Here is a 17,956-nt window from a genome sequence, read left to right as displayed (position 1 = left end):
CTGCAACAGTGCCACCCAGCGCTGTGTGCTGCTGCAGCAGCTCACTCCTGTCTGTATGTGTCAGATCCCCCCCCTTCTCACACGTTTTTTGACAAGACTGCAGGCTGGCAAGAAGCCCTTATGGAGCTGTAGCTCCTTTGTTGGTCCTAGTTGGCTAAAACGAGTGATTACTGTACGCAGTCAGAAATCAGTTTTAGCTGTTTCTAGGTACCTAATTAGAGCAAACAGGATCCTGTGCTAGCAGTATAAATACCCACTTCAGATAAATTGATGCAAAAAATGTTATATTGAAAACATTCAGTTTCTTTCAATAGTACATCAGCTTCTTCACTCCAACATACAGATGCACAGCCATTCCACAAATGTAATTGGTCCTGGAGTAGGCCTACATATAATACTCCCATACAGCCATGTCATCAATTTTAGCACTAATAGAAACAAGAGTGAGAAATGGATATGTATTAAAAAAACTCATACCTCCATTACTGAGCTACAACTACCTAGGTAACTGAAAGCCTTTTTTCCCCACTCCTATAAACTGACATCTTTCTGTGTCTTCAGATCTAAGTGTAAGTCCCTTGGAGGTGAGTGGTATTAAGTTAATCTAGGCAGATGATGGGAGTGACAGGCCAACTGAGAAACATGCACAGCAACGATGATCCAAACAATAACTCTATGTGGAGTGGACCAGCAAATTAATGCTGACGGATAAAAAGCAGTTTCATCAGAACACAATTCCATAGGAATTCTGGCGGCGTGGATGGTGAAAGGAGATGCTGACAAAGCAAGTGCCCATCCAGGACGATCACTGCTGTGAGTTCTGCTGTAGCATGTTTTGCAGGGTTTTGTGGTTTTGCACGGCAGCAACTACGTCTTCATACAGAGTGTTCACACTGACACACAGTGGTTGGTGTTGCAGCTCTGTCAATTTGCAGACAGCCAAAGTGCAGAGGATGCAGAGCAGCACCAGCAGCAACACCCTGAGCACCGACCGTGACCACGAGTGCTTGTGCCGGGCTGGCTGAGGTGGGCGAGAACTGGAGGCAGGCTCTGCAAAAAGAATGTTTGCAAGGCAGAATGTGAGGAATTATTCAGATATCCTTAACAGTCTATGCGATGCTCCAGCATCGTGCTTTTTAGCCTGTGCTATGCTCACGTTTTCTCAAAAAACTCATTACTTAAGGTGAAAAGCATGAGACTTGCTTTCATGGGAAGAACTGAGAAAGGAGTAGAGCATCTGCGTGCTGCACAAGATCTGTTTTGAAACCTATAGTTCAGTACATCTAAGATTAAATGAGTGGAAAGGAAGCTCATAGGAACACTCAGAACTTCATGAAATGTAATCTGGCAGTTCCCCCACTCCTGGTCTCACTCAGTACCTGAGCTGCATGAATGCAAGTCTGGCATTATCAAAGCTATAATGCAGGTTAAGCATAATGCAGTTCTGTGCCAGTGGTCTTGTTCACCCTTTTCCACAATGCAGACATTAAAATACGCTTTACCTGAACTCCCTGTGGAGTTCTTACTTACTTCGGGTCTGCGCAGTCTCCTTTTTAGTTTTCTTTTCCACCTCCTGTTTTGCAGCTCTCTGAGCATCGTATTCCCGTCGTCTGCGTTCCTTTTCTTCTGCCTTCTCTCTCTTCCTCAGTTCCCTCTCCTGAGCCTCCCTGGCTCGCTGTTCTGCTTCACGCTTCTTTTCCATTTCTGGGGATTAATGGCAGTAGGGTTGAAATTACATAATTTTTAAGGTAGCTTCCAACCTAGGCCATCCTACGATTCTGGCAGGAGGGCAAGAGCCAGCATAGTGTCCCAGGTTGTCTTTCTCCACCCAGCCATTCTACCCTGCTCAGAATTCCGATAGTTACAGGTATTTGCCTGCTGGCAATCATTTCTATGGGCAGAATTCAGCAGTGTGCACGTGAGGACTTCGTGCTTACCTCGCTCTGCTTGGAGCTTTCTTTGCCTTTCTTGATCCTGCTCGGACTGGATCACTTTCATGTGCTGCAGTACCTTCAAGGTCCAAGAGAACAAGTTGAGATGTCTGCACAAGGCTCATGGTGGGGGGAGTTCAGAGCGGAATGGCTGCAGTGTATCTGAAGGATCAGAGGATCTGACCATTGATCTGCTCTGATGGCCGCAGCTGACTGAGCCCTGCAGGGATGACTTGAAGGGAAGTCTTGCTAAATGAATCTTTGCAGTTAAGAAAGAGAGGTCTCTGCTTTAAAATGATATGGAAAACTGGTGCTATCGGTTACAGAGGATCATGGAACAGCTTGTTTCATCAGACTGAACTATTTCACGGGAGCATGGCAAGGCAGTAACAAAAGTACATATTTTAACTATTTTTACTCCACGAATCCCAGCAGCAACTATTTACATGACCCTATGGCTTCCCATAATATTTCTATGAAGATTTTTATACTGTAGAGTATAACAAAGCCTATACACAAGTTATTTTGTCTGATTGTGCCTTCAGTTCCTCAGCAAAGCAGCATTTAATCCTCTCTTAATTCTGCTATGGGAGGAGATCCTGCTCAGCTCGGTTGTTTTCTCTGTAGCCATGGATGCAGTAAAATCAGTGCAGAGAACTGGCACCTCACTGGCTGAAGGAACTTTAGAGCTTGCTCAGTAAAGAGAGGAAGAAACATCGCCACCAAAGACAAGAAACAAGAGTAAAAGAGCAGGCAGGTTCCTTACCCTGACCGCTGCCTGCTTGCACTGCTTCTCATCCAGGCAGTCTCCGGCTACTTTAGCTAGAACAGGATCCAGGGGATTGTCCTTCAGATCCAGCCACTTCAGGTTCTGCAGGAAGGGACGCGGAGGACAGGCTGTCAGAGCACACTGCAGGCAGCTGACCACAAACAGCACGACAGACTCGTGGCTATTTAAGACATTCAAAGCAGAAGCAGTCACTCGGTTTTCCCAAGGATGATGAAATGGGCACGGAGGACAAGCGGGGAGCTCGGTGCTCTCAATAGATGGGAGAGAATTTCCACCGGGCTGCGGTGCAGAGACGGCTGGATTTTGGACTAGCAGTCAGCAGGATGGATGGATGCTTCACCAGAGAAATCAACTCGAGCAGGATCACAAGACCCTGGGCTGCATCCCAAAGCTTTACGTAACCGCCCGGCTGACGGCTTTACCTTGAGCTGTGCGAAGCTGACGGGCAGCGTGACCAAGCGGTTGTTGAGCAGGTCCAGGTGCTGCAGACTGACCAGGCGCCCAAAGTCCACGGGCAGCTGCTGGAGCCGATTTTTACTCAAATCCAGTTTCACCAAGTGCGTCAAACTGCAGAAATCTGACTGAAACAAGCACAAAGCCGGGAAAGCATCTCAGCATCGGCCTGCGGGGATGTGCTGGAGGGTCTGCACCTGGTACAGGCCACAGATCCTCAGCTTCCCACACAGCTGGGGTGGGGGAGAACCCCCCGCTCCCTTTGCCCCAGGAAAGTGATGCAGATGGCGGTGAGCAGCAATACAGCTGAAACAACTGGATTTCTGCGGCTGCTGGACCCGCTCTGCGTTCACACCGGGTCTTTGACAGGAGGGCTCTGCACTCTGCTCAGTGCTGCCCTTCCCTCCTGAGCTGATGTTTGCCTCGTTACCTGCCCTGCTTTGACAGCAGCCCCCAGCTCACACTGAGCCAAGGGCTGCAGGAGCATTAATGAGCCCTGCCCGGTATTTCCTACCAGCCCTGCTCCACCGTCACAGGGCGGTCGGGCATCTTACCGGCAAGGAAACCAGGCTGTTACAGGACAGATCCAGCACGGTCGCTTTTGGAAGCGCAGCCTGAAAGGGAAAGAAGTACGGGATGAGCGCAGGGATGCGGTGCAGGCACAGAGACCTTCTGGAAGGTGCTACTTTTGTATCGGCCCTTCCGCGGAGCTACACTGTATCCCGACGGGCCGGCAGCCGGGACTGTATCTTTATTTAAAGAGAAAAGCCGCCGTTATTGGCACTGACGGGCAGCGCTGACAAACAGACCCGGCACCATCTGCTGCCCAGCCCCGTCCCCGCACAGCGGGTCACGGCGCTGCTGCCCCGCACCCGGCATCACCCCGCACGCTCACCAGCTCCCTGACCGGCACCTCGCTCAGCCCGCACAGACTCAGGTCCAGCTCGTTGCCGTCCAACTTGTCCCTCAGGCTGCTCGCCCTGCCGCCGCCCCGCGCCATGGCCGCCCCGCCAGCCACTTCCGCGTCCACGTCCGCACCGCGGAGCTGCACAGCGCCCCCTGCCGGCCCGGAGCGCCGCCACCGGACGGACACCGAACTCGGCTCTTGGGAGCTGCAGCTGGACAGAGGCGTTCCGCTCTGCGAGGAGGAATTCTGCAACTCCTGATCCAAGAGCTCCGCCAGCAAAGTGCTCTGTTGTTCTTGTCCCGGGTGACCCACGGCCAGAAAAGTCAGTGGAAGAGTTTTTCCTGAGACAGAACTAAATCAGAACTCCCCAGTAACGGGATTATGGTGAGGACAAGCTTTGAGTTTCTGGGCCCAAACACACATTGTGACATATGTGCACTTACTTGTTCAGAGGGCAGATCTGTGCTGGGGACAGGAGGTCTTACACCTCTTTGTTGTTTGTTTTTATCACGGACACTGATTTTTGTTTTCCTCTGGTTGCAATCAGCATTTCATGTTAAGGTTGTGCCGTGAGCATATTTTATAGCTTTGATTTCTGAGATTCTCTGCAGCCAGTGTTGATGCCCTTGTTCATAAGATCTGTCGTGCATCTCTCATTGCTGAACTCTGGTGTCCATCTGGGCAGAGGGGTTGCAAAATGAACTGCTAGTGATCGTCCTGCAGGTCAGTGGCTGGGTGAGAATCAGGCCACCTCTCAGCCCACTGCTGGTGGCACCGCCTGGTTAATGGCCGTGTGATGTTTGAGACACAGGTTACCTTCTGGTACCACATTTATACCCCGGCTCCCAGCAGTGCCCAGATTCCGTCAGTCATTTGCTACAAGGAATGCCACACGTGCCAGCCCTTCTGCGCCTGTGTCAGTGCTGCCGTGTGCTGCAGGGCTCCTCTGGGTGCTGCCTCCCCCTTCCCTTGGCGTGCCCGGCTCTGCATCTCCTCACTGCTCTGTTTGCATGTGGTGGGGCACAGACAGCCAGGGAGTGCTGAAAGCTGTTAGTGAAGTGGGAACTGTGATAACTCATGTGAATAAGGCTTGAAATCAATTAATGACTCATAGAGCTCTGACAGATGCAGAAAACCAGAAGCAAGCAGCGCTGGTTGCCTTGTCAATTTCAGTCCTTGTAGCAAAGTCCGTGTCAGCCAAGGCACTGGGTTTGCTTGTGGGGTTCAGGGCGGCTGCAGCGTAGTGCTTGAGGCTGGGATTGAGCAGAGGGACATTGCTGCAGGGCAGGGAGCTGGGAAGGGAAGCGAGCAGGGCGGTGGGGTTCAATGCTGTCAGCAACGAGCCGGGAAGGAAAGGAGGGATCCCGGGAAGCCACGGCCGTGCCCTGGGACACGCAGCATCCCCGTCCCCCATTGCTCTAATGGGATACCCCACGCAGAGAAGATTCTTTGCAACCTGCTCCACCCGGCAGTGGTGGGGGGCGGTGAGTAGGGGTCCCAGCTCCCACCCCCACTCCTTCCTTCAGGGCCGGGGTGTTGCGGGGCGAGGCCGGCCAAGCCAAGCCCTGCCCTCCCGGGGCCAGGCGAGGCCAAGCCGGGGCTGAGGAGGCCGGGCCGAACCGTGCCACGCACCGCCCCCGCCGGAGCCGCGTACGGAGCGGAGCGGGAAGGTGGCCCGGCCCCCCCGGTTCTGCCATCCCCGCACACATGGCTCCAGCCGCACTGCTCGCAGCTCTGCCCCGCCGCGGGCTGCTCCTCCTGCGTGCGCGGTACGGACGGGGCTGGGAGGTGGGGGGGAGCTACCGGGGGCCGGGCGCAAGGTGAGGGGGATGGAGGGGACGGGGGACTGCGGGGCCTTGCAGAAGCTGTTGGGTCGGCAGGGCGGTGCGGGGCTGGCGGGTCCGTGGCTCCGAGCTCTGCAGCTGGTCGGCTCTTGCTTTTGTTTAACGCTGCCTTTTGAAACGAGCTCCTGGGAAAAACGGCGACGGGAAAGCAATTGGCTTCGGAGATGCTTGGAAGGATTAGTTGAAATTCTGCCTCTTATCCTACCCGGAGGCGCGAATTCCAAGATGTAGCTCGGCAGGGTTCGCATGCAGGTAATTCTTTTCAGCTGCGCTGTGATGGGGAGGTACCGTCTCAACATCTGTTCTAAAGAGGATCAGGAGGGCAGCAGCACAGAACGCTGATTGCAGGTTGGACTCCAGCCCAGCGTTCCGGGTGAAGCTGGGTGGCAGGAACCGTGACTCGCACCGAGTATTGAGAATAAACTCTTTCTAGTAACGTGGAGACGCCTTAAATTCTGCTCTTAGCGCTGAGCGGTACTTGTGCTTTGGGCAGAACCAGCGCAGGAGGGAAAGGCTCACACGGGACAGCACAGCCGGTCTGCTGGAATTGAAACCCGAGCACTCTGTGAACGTTCACCATCCCTCTGACTAAAGTCAACAAACACAAAGTAATCAAACGGTGATTAACCTCGCAGCCAACTGCGCTGCGTTAAAGAGCGAAGAAGAGGTGAAGGCAGTGCCGAGCAGTGCCGGCTCACCACTCTCCTTGCAGTTGCTTTATACAAAAGACCCAGAACTCGTTGCTTTGGGAAGGTGGCCGTGTCAGATCTGCACGAATGAGGAGCTGCACGTGGCGGCCCGGAGCTTCCCCAGGTCCGAGCTCTGCAGTTGGGTCGGTTCCCATCCACGTGCGCGGTGCAGTGAGCTCACACCGCCCTGAGTGGTGATTCCTGCAGAGATGGGAAAAGATGAGAAATGAATCTGGTTATCTTATGTCAGCGGCTGTAAAACCTCGGCTAGGGTTAATCACACGCAGCTCCTGGGGCTGATCCAGGCTGCTTTATAAGGTTCGATGGGTGCCTGCTGGGTGGGAGTGCTTTCTGGGCCAGCTGTGATCTGTCTGCTGGGTTGGGATCTGTGTGTTAAGGAGTGAGGATGAGGCCCCGGAGCTTTTCTGTGTGGGGGAATTTCTGGGACTCGCATGAAGAGCTTTTCAGCTCCTTCTCATATTGAAAACCAGCCCTCATACATGGGCTGTGGGGATCTGACCCCTGTGAGGTTCCCCCCCCTCAGGGCCCCCACAGGCCTGGGAGGAATCGGGCAGTTCTGTTCTGCCTGCTGTGGGTGTCTCACCTTCACTGGCAGCAGTGCAGGGCTGTGCATGCAGCTCAGGAGGGCAGGAAATCACATGGATCACACTGTATCAGCTGGAGGGTCTGGATTTCAATTGAACATTCTCTCCACTTTTCTTTCTGCTTTTTGTTTTGTCTGCCCCGTGCTGAGGAAACATGTGAGACCAAATGTGTTTTTCTACCCGGTTGGTAACGGTTCCTTTGGGTTGTGTCCCAGGAGGGTCGCGGTCTATGAAAGCCTTGTGCTGCTCCCAGCACAGCACAGCTCAGAGCCTGCTGCACTCCGGGTGACCCTGGTGAAAGTGCTCTTGCACAAGCAGGTTGGCTTTGCTCGCTGACCCCCAGGCTCACCTGACCCCGGCTGACCGAGGGAGCTCACTTGTTTCTCTGCGCAGCTGGTGGGGAAATGTGGAGCGTCACCATAGAGATGAGCTCTGCTTCCACTGGAACTGGAGGTGCCCTGGCTATAGGGAGGTGAGAGCATTGCAGACTCCGGTGATACCCTGCAGTTTGTGGTTTCCTGCTCTGACAGTGCGAGGTATGGAAGGGGCTTTGCTAAAACTGCTCCACAGCAACATGCTGACAGCTCACCATTTCCAGAGTGAATGGCAGGAGCTGCAGTGTTTTTTATTGCCTCCCTAAAAACACTCATCTGTGGATTAGGGAGAGCTTTTTCAGCTCTTATCAAAGGCTTTTCTTCTGTGGAGCTTGCTTTCATCTCCTGGCCTTTATATATGCCCAGCCCAGGAGCTTTGAAACAAAAGACAATTCTCTTTTCTGCTTGTTTGATTATATCCTCCCTCCTTCTGGGGCAGCCCTCAGAGCCGCAGTGTGAACTGCTGTACTAAGCTGTGGGAAGTGGCTGCCTGAACAGAGCGGAGCTGTGCTACTATTGCTAACAAGGAGTGTGGAAAGGGTCAGGCTGTGCTGCTCTGCTCTCAGCTCAGCTGCGCCCAAGGGCAACAGCTCGACTTGTGCCAGCCAGGAGGCAGAACCCCACTTGGCAGTGGAAGTAACCCCATGTTAATCTTGTTTCTCATGGGCAGGAAAGCAAGTTCTAGGTTGCAGTTAGCACAAAGGCTTTGCAGAGCATTGATCTCATAACAAATGGGCAAAATTTGATCTCAGGGTGATCTGTTGTTTTGTTTTTTTTTTTCCTCTGCCCCACATCTGTGGACAAAGGGCAGTGCTGCAGAGCCTGAAAGTGCTGCTTAACCCTGTCTGTCCTGGGAATATCCTGGATCAGGAGTGGAGGAAAGTAGGTGAGAAATAAGGAGAGGACCCAGCAGGTGCAGAGTGCTGGTGGGGCTGCATCCTGCCTGTTGGGTGCAGAAAGGCTCAGAGCAGGAGGAAGAAACCAGGGAGAAGAACAGCAGCACTTGGATCTCCCCCAAGGAGGCTGTGGACGCCCCATCCCCGGGGGCATTTGAGGACAGGCTGGATGTGGCTCTGGGCAGCCTGGGCTGGTGGTTGGCAACTCTGCCCGTGGCAGGAGGGTTGAAACTGGATGAACTTTGAGGTCCTTTTCAACCCAGGCCATTCTATGAATAGCTTCACGTTTGCTTGTTTCTGTGATCCTTCACAGCTGTGGTTTCAGAGGAATTTGCTGCTTTTCTGCTGATTGCAGCAGCTGGGAAAGTCTCAGTGATTTTAAAATGCTTTTCACTACTGCTCTGCCCACAGTTTCTTGCTACTTCTCCTGTTTCTTCTCCAGTTTGGCCTCCAGTATCACTTCTGTGCCCCTCGAGTACTGTGTCACACCATTTCTGCCAAGGCCCTTCTCTGCTGAAGCACCTCCCAGGTTGTCCTCCATCCCTGATGTCTCTGTTGTGGGCATGTCCTCTTCTCTCCTGCCAGCCCGCATTGTTGGCCCTGCAGCTCTCTCCCCTCGCTGCTCTGGTAGCTCCTCATTTTATTGCTGCTGTCTCCAGGGCTGCAAACTCTTTGTGGTTTTGCTCCTGGAGGCAGTAAAACATGTGCAGCCCACTTAGTGCTGTACACACAGATCATTTCCCTGCTAGGAGCTCTCAGTTAAAGCTCAGCTCCTTTGATCTCTTCTAAGAGGTTTTTATTCTTTGGGATAAGACTGTCTCGTTCTCCACAGGTCTTTTTAGAACAGGTTAAAATGGCACAGCACCGAGTTTTGTTTAACTTTCTCAGCCATCTCATCTTCCCAGCAGAAGGAAGCCATTATAATGAACATCCCTGCCAAACATTGTCACTGTTTTCCTTCCAAATTATTTGCACTTTTTAATGTTACAATCTCTCAATAAGCTGCTGGATCCAAAATCTCTCCTGATATTTAGATACATTTGGAGTAGATTTCCCACCAGATGAATGAGAGCAGCACACTGAGCACTGGGCAGTGCATGTTCCCTGGTGCTGCTGCAGGCTCCTGCCCCGTGGGTGAGCAGTGTTTTGGTTTCAGTCCTGTGCTGTGTGCCTGCACTGCTGCTGTGGGCATCTCCAGGCAGGGCAGCTGCTTTCCAAGAGCTTTTGGAGGTCATTTGGATCTTCAGGCACAGAATTGGTTGCCTTGTGACTCCCTTTAGGGTACCTGCATCTTGCTGGAGCTCACCAATTCAGCTTCTCATCTCTCTTTCTGGATGGGGGAAATATCTCACAGTGGTTCTGACATGTAGAGATAAGTGAGAGCAAACATGTTTGTGTCCTGGGATCTTGCCTAACATCCTTCAGGGTGGTTTCTGTTCTTTTGAAATCTAAGGAAGATCATACCAGCTCTGACACTGATTTATCAGTGCTGGCACTGAACCACCTTCCTCATATTTACGTGGCATCTCACAGGAGCACTGGTCTTAACTCCACTGTCGTCATGTTCCTGCAGGTGTGGTTGGTATGAGGTGCTCTGCTTGGGGTGAGTGTGGGATGTGCTGGGATGGCCACTTTGATCTGGGGGAACAAGGAGGTGATGCAATGGCTGCGGGGAGGCCAGTGGGTTGGATGCTGCTGTGCTGTGATCGTGTGGTAGCTGACTGGAGTGCTGTCTGAGCTGATGCAAAGCAAAAGCTCTCTGCTGACTTCAGTGGGATGCATTGCTCACACCTCATGGGAATGAGCCACTCAGGGCTGATAACCAAGGCTGGAACAGCACAAGGGGAGGTTGCAAAGATGATCCAGGGATGAGTGGCTCAGACTTTTAGATCTCATACAGATACTGCTGGTGCTGCAGACGGGTTGATGGTTCCTCCAGACTGGGGGCACTGTAATGACTGGTTATATTAAAAAAAGACACTCTGCTGTAACCAGAGCCCTGATCTGAACCTCGTGGGTTAGAAATTCTTTGTATCTTCCATTACAGCACTAGAAAGTCAATTGGGTGAGCTGGGAGGTGACCACCTGTGTAGTGAGTTGGTGTTACGTGGGGTAGGTCCTGAAGTGCTCAGTGCATTTGTGAGAGTAGAGAAAGCCCTGCTGGTATCTGTCTCACAGCTTCTTTTCCTTCACAGCACCCTGCGCACAAGGACACTTTCTGCATCCCATAGAGTGACCGACAGCTATATCCAAGGGACCTTAGACATTCCACTTCTAAACAAAACTGTGGGCCAGTGCCTGGATGAGACAGCAGAGCGGTTTCCCCACCGTGACGCCTTTGTTTTCCACCGAGATGGAGTTCGGAAAACGTTTGCTCAGTTCAAAGAGGAGGTGAGTGTCTCATTCATGTCAGAGAGCCCAAACAGATACATTGGGACAGCAATTGGTGTTAATGGAGGAATCCAGGCTGGTTTCATTGGTTAGCTCAGGAGCAAGGATTGTCCTGTGTGGATCTCTGCACTGGCTCTGAGCCTGCAGTGACAGCACTGCCAGAGCGAACACCCAGTGGGTGAGTGCTGCCTTTGTCCTTACAGATCACAAGATCAAAGGGAGAAGACAGCGTACATGAAATGATTACTGTATATTCCAAAATGAACTTTCATACTTAATACATCAGGTGGTGGCAGTAATTTCTATGAGCTGAGTCAGGATGTTTTCACCACCTGGAGCAGGCTTTAGCTCTTGTGTTGGTCACGTTGGTCTGACTTTCAACTTTGTCACCTCCAGTGGTTTTGGACTTCAACCCTGAACAAGTGCAGAATCTTAAAAAAACCAATAGAATGTTTAGAGAAGATATGCCCTGATCCTGGCCAAGCCAGAGATCTGCTGCTCACCACCCTGTGCTGGGGCCTGGTCTGCACCTATTAGTGCCTTCCAGAGGAGGAGGCCTTTGGATCTTATTCAGCTCCCCACCAGGCTCTGCAGCTGATCCAGCCCCCACAGCAAGCACCACTGCCGAACCACTGAGCCATCCAAGCCAGTATCTGCCCACCCCCTGTATTCAAGAAACAATGGCAATGGAAGTCATCTTGCTTAGTAAGGAAATGAGCTTATCCTAGAAGGGGAAAGGAAGAAGAGGATGAGGAAAGCTACTCTGAAGCAATACCATCACACAGACAGCCCATCTGGGCTTCCACTTTGTGGAAGGATATCCACTGCCGTGTAATGTTTATGATCCTCAGGTGCATGTCTTGCATTTTACAGGTAGACCAAGCAGCAGCTGGACTTCTGGCTCTTGGCCTGAAGAAGGGAGACAGGCTAGGAATGTGGGGTCCCAATAAATATGAGTGGGTTCTCATGCAGTTCGCAACTGCCCAGGCAGGAATCATCCTGGTAAGTGCTGGGGGTTTTATCAGTGTGTTGGGAAAGGAGACGAAGACCTGGGAGTACAATATGATGACCTGCCTCTGGGAGAACTTTCCTGTTGGAGTTTGTGTTAGGGAAGAGGGTTTCTGAGGTAAGGTTACTCTGATTACCCTTCTTGTTTTTCCTTCAGGTATCTGTGAATCCAGCCTATCAGGCCCATGAGCTGGAGTTTGTGATCAGGAAGGTTTGTATGTCACTCTCTGTTAATTCTACTTGATTTGTTATGAGAGATCATAAAAGCAGCAGTTTGTTAAAGGAAATAGTAGGGAGATGGTACAGAGAGATGAACTGGTTAAACACATAAGCATATTAGGAAAAGGCAAGGAGAGCCAGAGAACAGGGCTGGTGACGGCCATACAAAAACAAGACCACCATGCAAGTTCTTGCATTGTCTGGAAGGAAGTGGAGGATTTCTTGCTGCTTCATGAGATGTTTTTTTCTTGCATCATCAGTCTGGAATTTGGTTGCTGGGCTGTAGTTTGAGTTGCCATTTCATCCTTCATTTAACCCTCTTATGGCAATATTGCCAGCATTGCTGCTGCAGTATCTTACACTGCAGTGTAAGCCCAGAACGCTGAAGGGGAAGAGCAGAATTTGCTTGTCTTCCATTCTGGTGCACTCCAGAGGGTGTTTATTAATATAAACTGTCCAATAAAGCAGTTTATTGGAGTAGATTTGGCCTCTTGATTTGATGGATCCTGGGAAAATAACGAGAGCAGCCAGTAAATAATCTATGTAAACAGTTTATTTGACAAAAATGTGTGTTTGGGAGATGAAAGCAATTCACAAATCTCAGTCAAATTCCACACATTGCTGCTTCTGCTGAAAAATAAATAGAGATTCTTGGAGTAATTCAAGTGCCTCATTTCAGGATTATGTGAATATAAGAGTTGAAAAGGAAATGCCTCAATTTTCAGAAGAACTTAAACTACAATGAGAGGCGAAGAACACTTGTGAATCTGTGCATCTTTTAAAACAAAAAGCCCAAAAGCCCCAAACCTTGGCTAAAATTGAGAGGCATTTTTTAGGTTTCTGTGTTGTCTCGAGGCTCCTCAAATATCCTTTTTTCAGATCAACTCAAATTCTTTTCTTATTTTGGGTCTGGGCTTTCTGTTGACTCCTGAAAGATCTGTCCTTTGCCTTCACAATGCAATGAAGAGTGTTGATACTCTGAGAGCGGGGAACCTCAGCTGCAGCTCTGCTTTCTTGTCCAGCTGGAACTGAACCTCCAGCCAGGAGGGCATCTGCTGCATTTTCACTTTGCAAAGATCTCTTATATGCTCTTCAGTGACTCCTTAACCTTGTATAGGATGGCTCTTACTAGGGAGGTCTATAAAAAGCTTCAGGTTTAGTCTGGTGAGTCAGGATCGTGTGGCTTACATAGAGCAGCCGTGGAGAACATCCCATGAAGAGCCACTGGAGAATCTATGCCACGTGGGGTCACTGTGTCATAGGCTCTGCTCTTCATTGTGACCTGAACGTCACCCCAGTATGAGTTCTGATCACTTTCTGTCTCCCCTCACAGGTTGGCTGCAAGGCACTGGTGTTTCCTGCTCATTTTAAATCGCAGAAATACTATGATATTCTAAAGCAGTCATGTCCTGAAGTGGAACACTCCAGTCCAGGGGGAATAAAGAGCAAAAGGTGAGTTAGGAATACCTGACCTAGCACCCGTGTCCTGCTGTGTGTCATCTCAGCTGCACACAACACGCTGTAGTGGAGGGTGCTTTGCAGCCACTTAGCCTCCATATGGCTGTTTGGGCAGTTTTTTTCCTTGCTCCATTCCTGATGGTATATTTCCTTCTACCAGGCTACCTGACCTATCTACTGTCATTATGTTGGACTCCAAGTTGCCCGGTACCTTTCACATGGATGAAGTGCTGCAGGCTGGGGACAGCAGTCATATGAAGCAGTTAAGAGCCTTGCAGAAGACCCTCTCCTGCAATGAACCAGTCAACATCCAGTTCACTTCAGTAGGTGCTTCTGTTTGCTTCTTGCCTTGTGCTTGCATTCCTCAGTTGGGGCCCATAAAAGGCTGTTAGATGCTGAGCTTCCTTTGCCTAATGCTCTTTCTGACCAAGCCCCGGCTTTGCCTTTTTCCACCCTCTGCTGCAGAATGGAGGAATTCTTCTAGGGGTTTCCCCTTTATACTTCTCACTGCTCAGCCCTTTGTCAAGAAGTGTCATGTGAATTTTCCAGCTGTAGTTGAGCCACTTTTTTTTGTCTGCTTTGGGACTGAGTGCTGATAATGGAAAAATGAAAAATCCCATCTCTCAGGTCAGGAAAGGGAATGAAGAGATGGAGTGTAAGATTGCACCAGGATCTGTACCTGGGAGCTGGCCTCAAAGAGCACGCGCCCTCTGCAAAGGTGACCTCATTGTAGAAAGCTCTTTGCCTTTCAGGGGACAACAGGAAGCCCCAAAGGAGCCACGCTGTCTCACAGAAACATTGTGAACAATGCGAATCTAATTGGGATGAGGCTGGGGATCACAGAGCAGGTGGGTCCTGCAGTGGAGCTGGGCTGGGCTGTGCTCCCTCTGCCACTGGGGCCAAACGTGGGGAGCTGCTGCTTGCTCAGCAGGGCGGGGTGTTGTGCTGTGAAGGACACTGAGGGATGCTGCTCACTGCAGAGGTGTTGTGCTGGGGTGGGACGGGACAGGGGGGGCTCTCAGGGCTCTGTTCTGCCCGGCAGTTCCTTGTGCCTGCAGATGGAAGCACTGCCCTCACTTTTCCCGTGTGGAATTGCACTGAAATTGCATTTTAGATTCACGAGAAGTTTTTGTTGTTTTATTTTTTTTCTAAAGTGTTTTTGTAGGGGGTGAAAATGGTGAAATGAACTGCTCCTCATCTTGGTCAATAATCCCTGCGAGCAGTCACAGAGCTCTAGATGTGAGCTTTGAATTCTGCTGAGTGGGGCTTTGATTTCTTTTAAGTGACCTCATGTCACGCGTGCACTCCTGCTACTCTTTTCTTGATAAGATCCTGTTGATGTTTTGTGTTTTTAGTTCCTCTTAGGAATAATGAAGTGCAAATCCTTCCTTTTGAAGTTCTGGAGTGGTTATTTCTCACACCATGGCACTGATCCAAAAAAGCATTATAATAATAAGGAGAGAATGTTTCAATCAGAGCCTTTGGTGATTTTAAAAACAAAATACAATTAATAGCGTGTACCAAATCCCACATAATATTTCATATCTGAAACAGCTCCACCGTGCTTCTCTTCTGGCACATTATGGCATAACAGTCAGCAGCACCAGCCCAGGAAGTCCGGCAAGGAAAAGACATTGTGAGAATCCAGAATGTAATTTTGATAGGAAAAACGTCCCAAACTAACGGTCATTAACGGCGAGAAGCATCAGCATAGCTTTTGTGTCCAATGGGAACAAAGTTCAGAATCCAGCCAGTTTTAGATCAACTGGGAGAATTCTTCAGCTCAGGACTTTGAGCCGCAGAGATGAGATGAGATGAGATGAGATGAGATGAGATGAGATGAGATGAGATGAGATGAGATGAGATGAGATGAGGTCCCCTCGGCCTGGATGAGCCCCGCTCCTCACGGTGCCTCCCCTTTGCACCCCAGGACTATCGCGTTTGCATCCCCGCGCCCCTCTACCACTGCCTGGCGTCGGTGGGAGGCTGCATGGTGGCGGCGCTGCACGGCTCCTCCTGCATCTTTTCCGCTCCGAGCTTCGAGGGGAAGGCGACGCTGGAGGCGGTGTCTCGAGAGAAGTGAGAGCTGCGAGTTCTCCCTACGGAGCGTTCAGTGCCCGAGGGGTGTTTTCTGCCCTGCCTCCCCTGCCTGGCTGCTGCTGCTGCTTCCTTCCCACCACAGCGTGGCAGCTTTGCTGCTCTACATGCTTTTACAAAGGCCCTTCAGGAGGGCACTCGGTTCTACTTGGGAGCTTCCCCTGAGTATAAGGGAACTTTGGGTCAGTGTAGAGATCTGTCTGCTTGGTTTGTTACTGCCGGTGTGTTTTACACCTGGCCCCCCACCCACTGCTTCAGCATCTACCCTGGTGCTATTTCCAGGTTGTGTTTCATGTGTACCTCGTTGAAAACAAAGGAGTTACAGATGTGTGTATGTATAAATGCATAGATGTACGTATATTTTATTTGTACATCTGTATGTGTGCACTGATGTGGGGCAGGTGTGATGTACCCCGAGTGCAATAGGAGCGGGGCATTGAGGTGTTACTGCACCAGGCTCCAGCTCTGCAGCTTTGCCTTTTCTCCCCCCTTCTTGAAGATGCTCCTTCTTACTTGGCACGCCAACCATGTTCATAGACATGCTGTCCCAGCCGGACTTTGACTCCTACAACCTTTCAACTCTCCGGGGAGGTAAGTCTGACAACTCAGACAGAAAATGGAAAAACCCAGTGAAACTGAGTCTCTCTTTGCTGGCAGGTTATGTTAAGCTTTGTGAACAAATGACCGCTCTGCAGGGAAATGCTATGTTGTGTGAGCCGTTAATTTGGTGCTGAATTTCTTTTCCTTGGGATTTCCTTGAAGAACTAAGTATTTTTAAGGCTCTTCTTTCATCCTAAAGCAATCCAGGCAGGGACTTACCTGCTGCAGGCTGCTGCCATGGTAAACTGGGAAGCTGGATCACGCTCGGCTCTTCTGACCGTGAGCTACCACTGTGTGGCAGCAGACACTTTGTGCTCCAAGCCGGTGTGGTCTGTCAGCTATTCTGATATTCCTCTGACCCAAACTTTCCTGCCTGTTTTTAAAGACACTCATCTGACAACATATAACATGTACTGGAGGATTCTTATCTCAGATGCACTCAGCACAACAGCTGAAGCAGGGATTCTGTCTGCCCTTCTGGGGAAATGGCAGCAGAGAGGAGATGGTGCTGGAGCACCAAGAAACACCTCAGCAGATTTATCAGCTCTGTTAGGTGAAAAATGATCCTTGTCTCATCTTGTCATGCACCAAAGCCTACGCATTACTTTGCTTTCTCGCTCTGTCATCCTAGGGCACATCTGAATGGGTGGAAATGTGCCCTGTCCTCCCCCAGACAGGTGCTCCATTCAGGGCAGGAGGGAAGGCTTTTGGTTTTGTGGTGCTGATGGAGCATTTGTTCTGCAAAAATCTGTGCCTCTTTCTGCTCTCAATCTTCCCTTTTCTGGAACGGTAGCTTGGACTAAGTCTGTGCTATAGAGTTTATTTTCCTAACAAGTGAATTCTGCCAACCCTTAATTCATTCAGGCAAACTGGTTTTGCTGCAGCCTTTGCTTCTGTATCCGTACAAACAGAAAGTATTTTGACAGGAACCAGTGTATCCCAAAGGTCTCGCCAGCGTTTCTGTTTGGGAGTGCAGAACCTGCTGAGGGAAGAACTGCTCCTATGAATGAACACACAGTTTCTGAGACAGCCATCTTCTCTTTCTTGCAGGAATCATTGCAGGTTCCCCTGTTCCCCCCGAGATCATGAAGATGGTTTCAACAAAGATGCACATGCCGGAGGTTTTGGTGAGTTGTGTCTGCCGTGCAAAAAGCTGCAAGGATTGTTTGTTGTGTCCAAAACCTGAGATGGGGCGTTTCTGGGCAGCAGCTGTGCCAGAGCTGTGGTGGTCAGGTGTGGTGGAACGTGAGTGTGAGGCCGGGCTGGGGAGCAGCCATGCAGTGGGGCTGGGAGGGAGGCTGGAATCCTGCCTGCTGTCCATTGGGGTGCCTGGGGAGGCAGCCTGGGGAGGGACATACTTGTGGTGTATCGTAAGCTGAGCTACTGTTGCTGTATTTCAGATTTTGTAAACCCTTCTGTTTCTTTGCACGTGCTACAAGGATGAAGGATTTGGAGAGAGGAGTTTTTGGTTTGTTTTGGTGCCCATTTTGGTGCCCATTTTGCTGTGAGGTTTCTTCCACCATCTTGGACTGCATGCAGATGGAAAATCTCATGTGTGCCATGTGTTTGAGAGTCTGAACGTGGGAGTGCTTCAGTCCATGCATGTGGCACCAAGCATTGCTCTATCAGGACTACAACCTGTGCTGGAGCACATGTGCTTCCATGCCATCACATTTCCATGCACCCCCATGGTG

The 17,956-nt window shown here is 50.6% G+C and overlaps 2 protein-coding genes across 12 annotated transcripts in view; one reads left to right on the top strand and one right to left on the bottom strand.

Annotated features, from left to right (window-relative positions):
• Nucleotides 1–17,956, top strand: part of ACSF2 (acyl-CoA synthetase family member 2) — a 37,484-nt gene that overhangs the window by 1,436 nt on the left and 18,092 nt on the right. Inside the window, exons 1-10 of one of the 5 annotated variants that reach the window (XM_015880214.2) lie at nucleotides 4,249–4,465; nucleotides 10,685–10,880; nucleotides 11,754–11,882; nucleotides 12,046–12,099; nucleotides 13,441–13,559; nucleotides 13,726–13,888; nucleotides 14,318–14,413; nucleotides 15,496–15,644; nucleotides 16,162–16,253; nucleotides 17,313–17,389. In XM_015880214.2, the coding sequence (XP_015735700.1) occupies nucleotides 11,814–11,882; nucleotides 12,046–12,099; nucleotides 13,441–13,559; nucleotides 13,726–13,888; nucleotides 14,318–14,413; nucleotides 15,496–15,644; nucleotides 16,162–16,253; nucleotides 17,313–17,389 (819 nt within the window). In that variant the 5' untranslated portion in view covers nucleotides 4,249–4,465; nucleotides 10,685–10,880; nucleotides 11,754–11,813. The other 4 variants (XM_032448216.2, XM_085522637.1, XM_085522636.1 and 1 more) reach the window with 4 other exon arrangements.
• Nucleotides 268–4,210, bottom strand: LRRC59 (leucine rich repeat containing 59). 7 transcript variants are annotated; one of them, XM_085522644.1, is made up of 8 exons: nucleotides 4,070–4,210; nucleotides 3,729–3,788; nucleotides 3,144–3,302; nucleotides 2,698–2,802; nucleotides 1,938–2,010; nucleotides 1,531–1,704; nucleotides 1,179–1,283; nucleotides 272–1,048 (listed from the first exon to the last, which is right to left on the bottom strand). In XM_085522644.1, exons 1-8 carry the CDS (start codon nucleotides 4,172–4,174, stop codon nucleotides 876–878), a joined length of 954 nt encoding a protein of 317 aa, XP_085378770.1. In that variant the 5' UTR covers nucleotides 4,175–4,210; the 3' UTR covers nucleotides 272–875. The 7 variants fall into 7 exon arrangements, with proteins under 7 accessions (XP_085378766.1, XP_085378768.1, XP_015735705.2 ...); XM_085522640.1 differs by lacking the exon at nucleotides 1,179–1,283 and having other exon boundaries at nucleotides 268–1,050; nucleotides 3,729–3,923; XM_085522642.1 differs by lacking the exon at nucleotides 1,179–1,283 and having other exon boundaries at nucleotides 268–1,050; nucleotides 3,144–3,298; nucleotides 3,729–3,923.

This window comes from Coturnix japonica, chromosome 23, assembly GCF_054131305.1.
Source record: "Coturnix japonica strain WE chromosome 23, WE-NBRP24, whole genome shotgun sequence".
NCBI lineage: Eukaryota > Metazoa > Chordata > Aves > Galliformes > Phasianidae > Coturnix > Coturnix japonica.
This window is presented reverse-complemented; position numbering and strand designations above follow the sequence as displayed.

Excerpts from the sequence above, each read along its gene's own strand:
- LRRC59 (XM_085522644.1), bottom strand. The coding sequence starts at position 4,174 with ATGGCGCGGGGCGGCGGCAGGGCGAGCAGCCTGAGGGACAAGTTGGAC. Across the intron at positions 2,803-3,143 it reads TCAGCTTCGCACAGCTCAAG|AACCTGAAGTGGCTGGATCT; the intron begins GTAAAGCCGTCA and ends CCCTTCCTGCAG. Across the intron at positions 2,011-2,697 it reads GCAAGCAGGCAGCGGTCAGG|GTACTGCAGCACATGAAAGT; the intron begins GTAAGGAACCTG and ends TGGACCTTGAAG.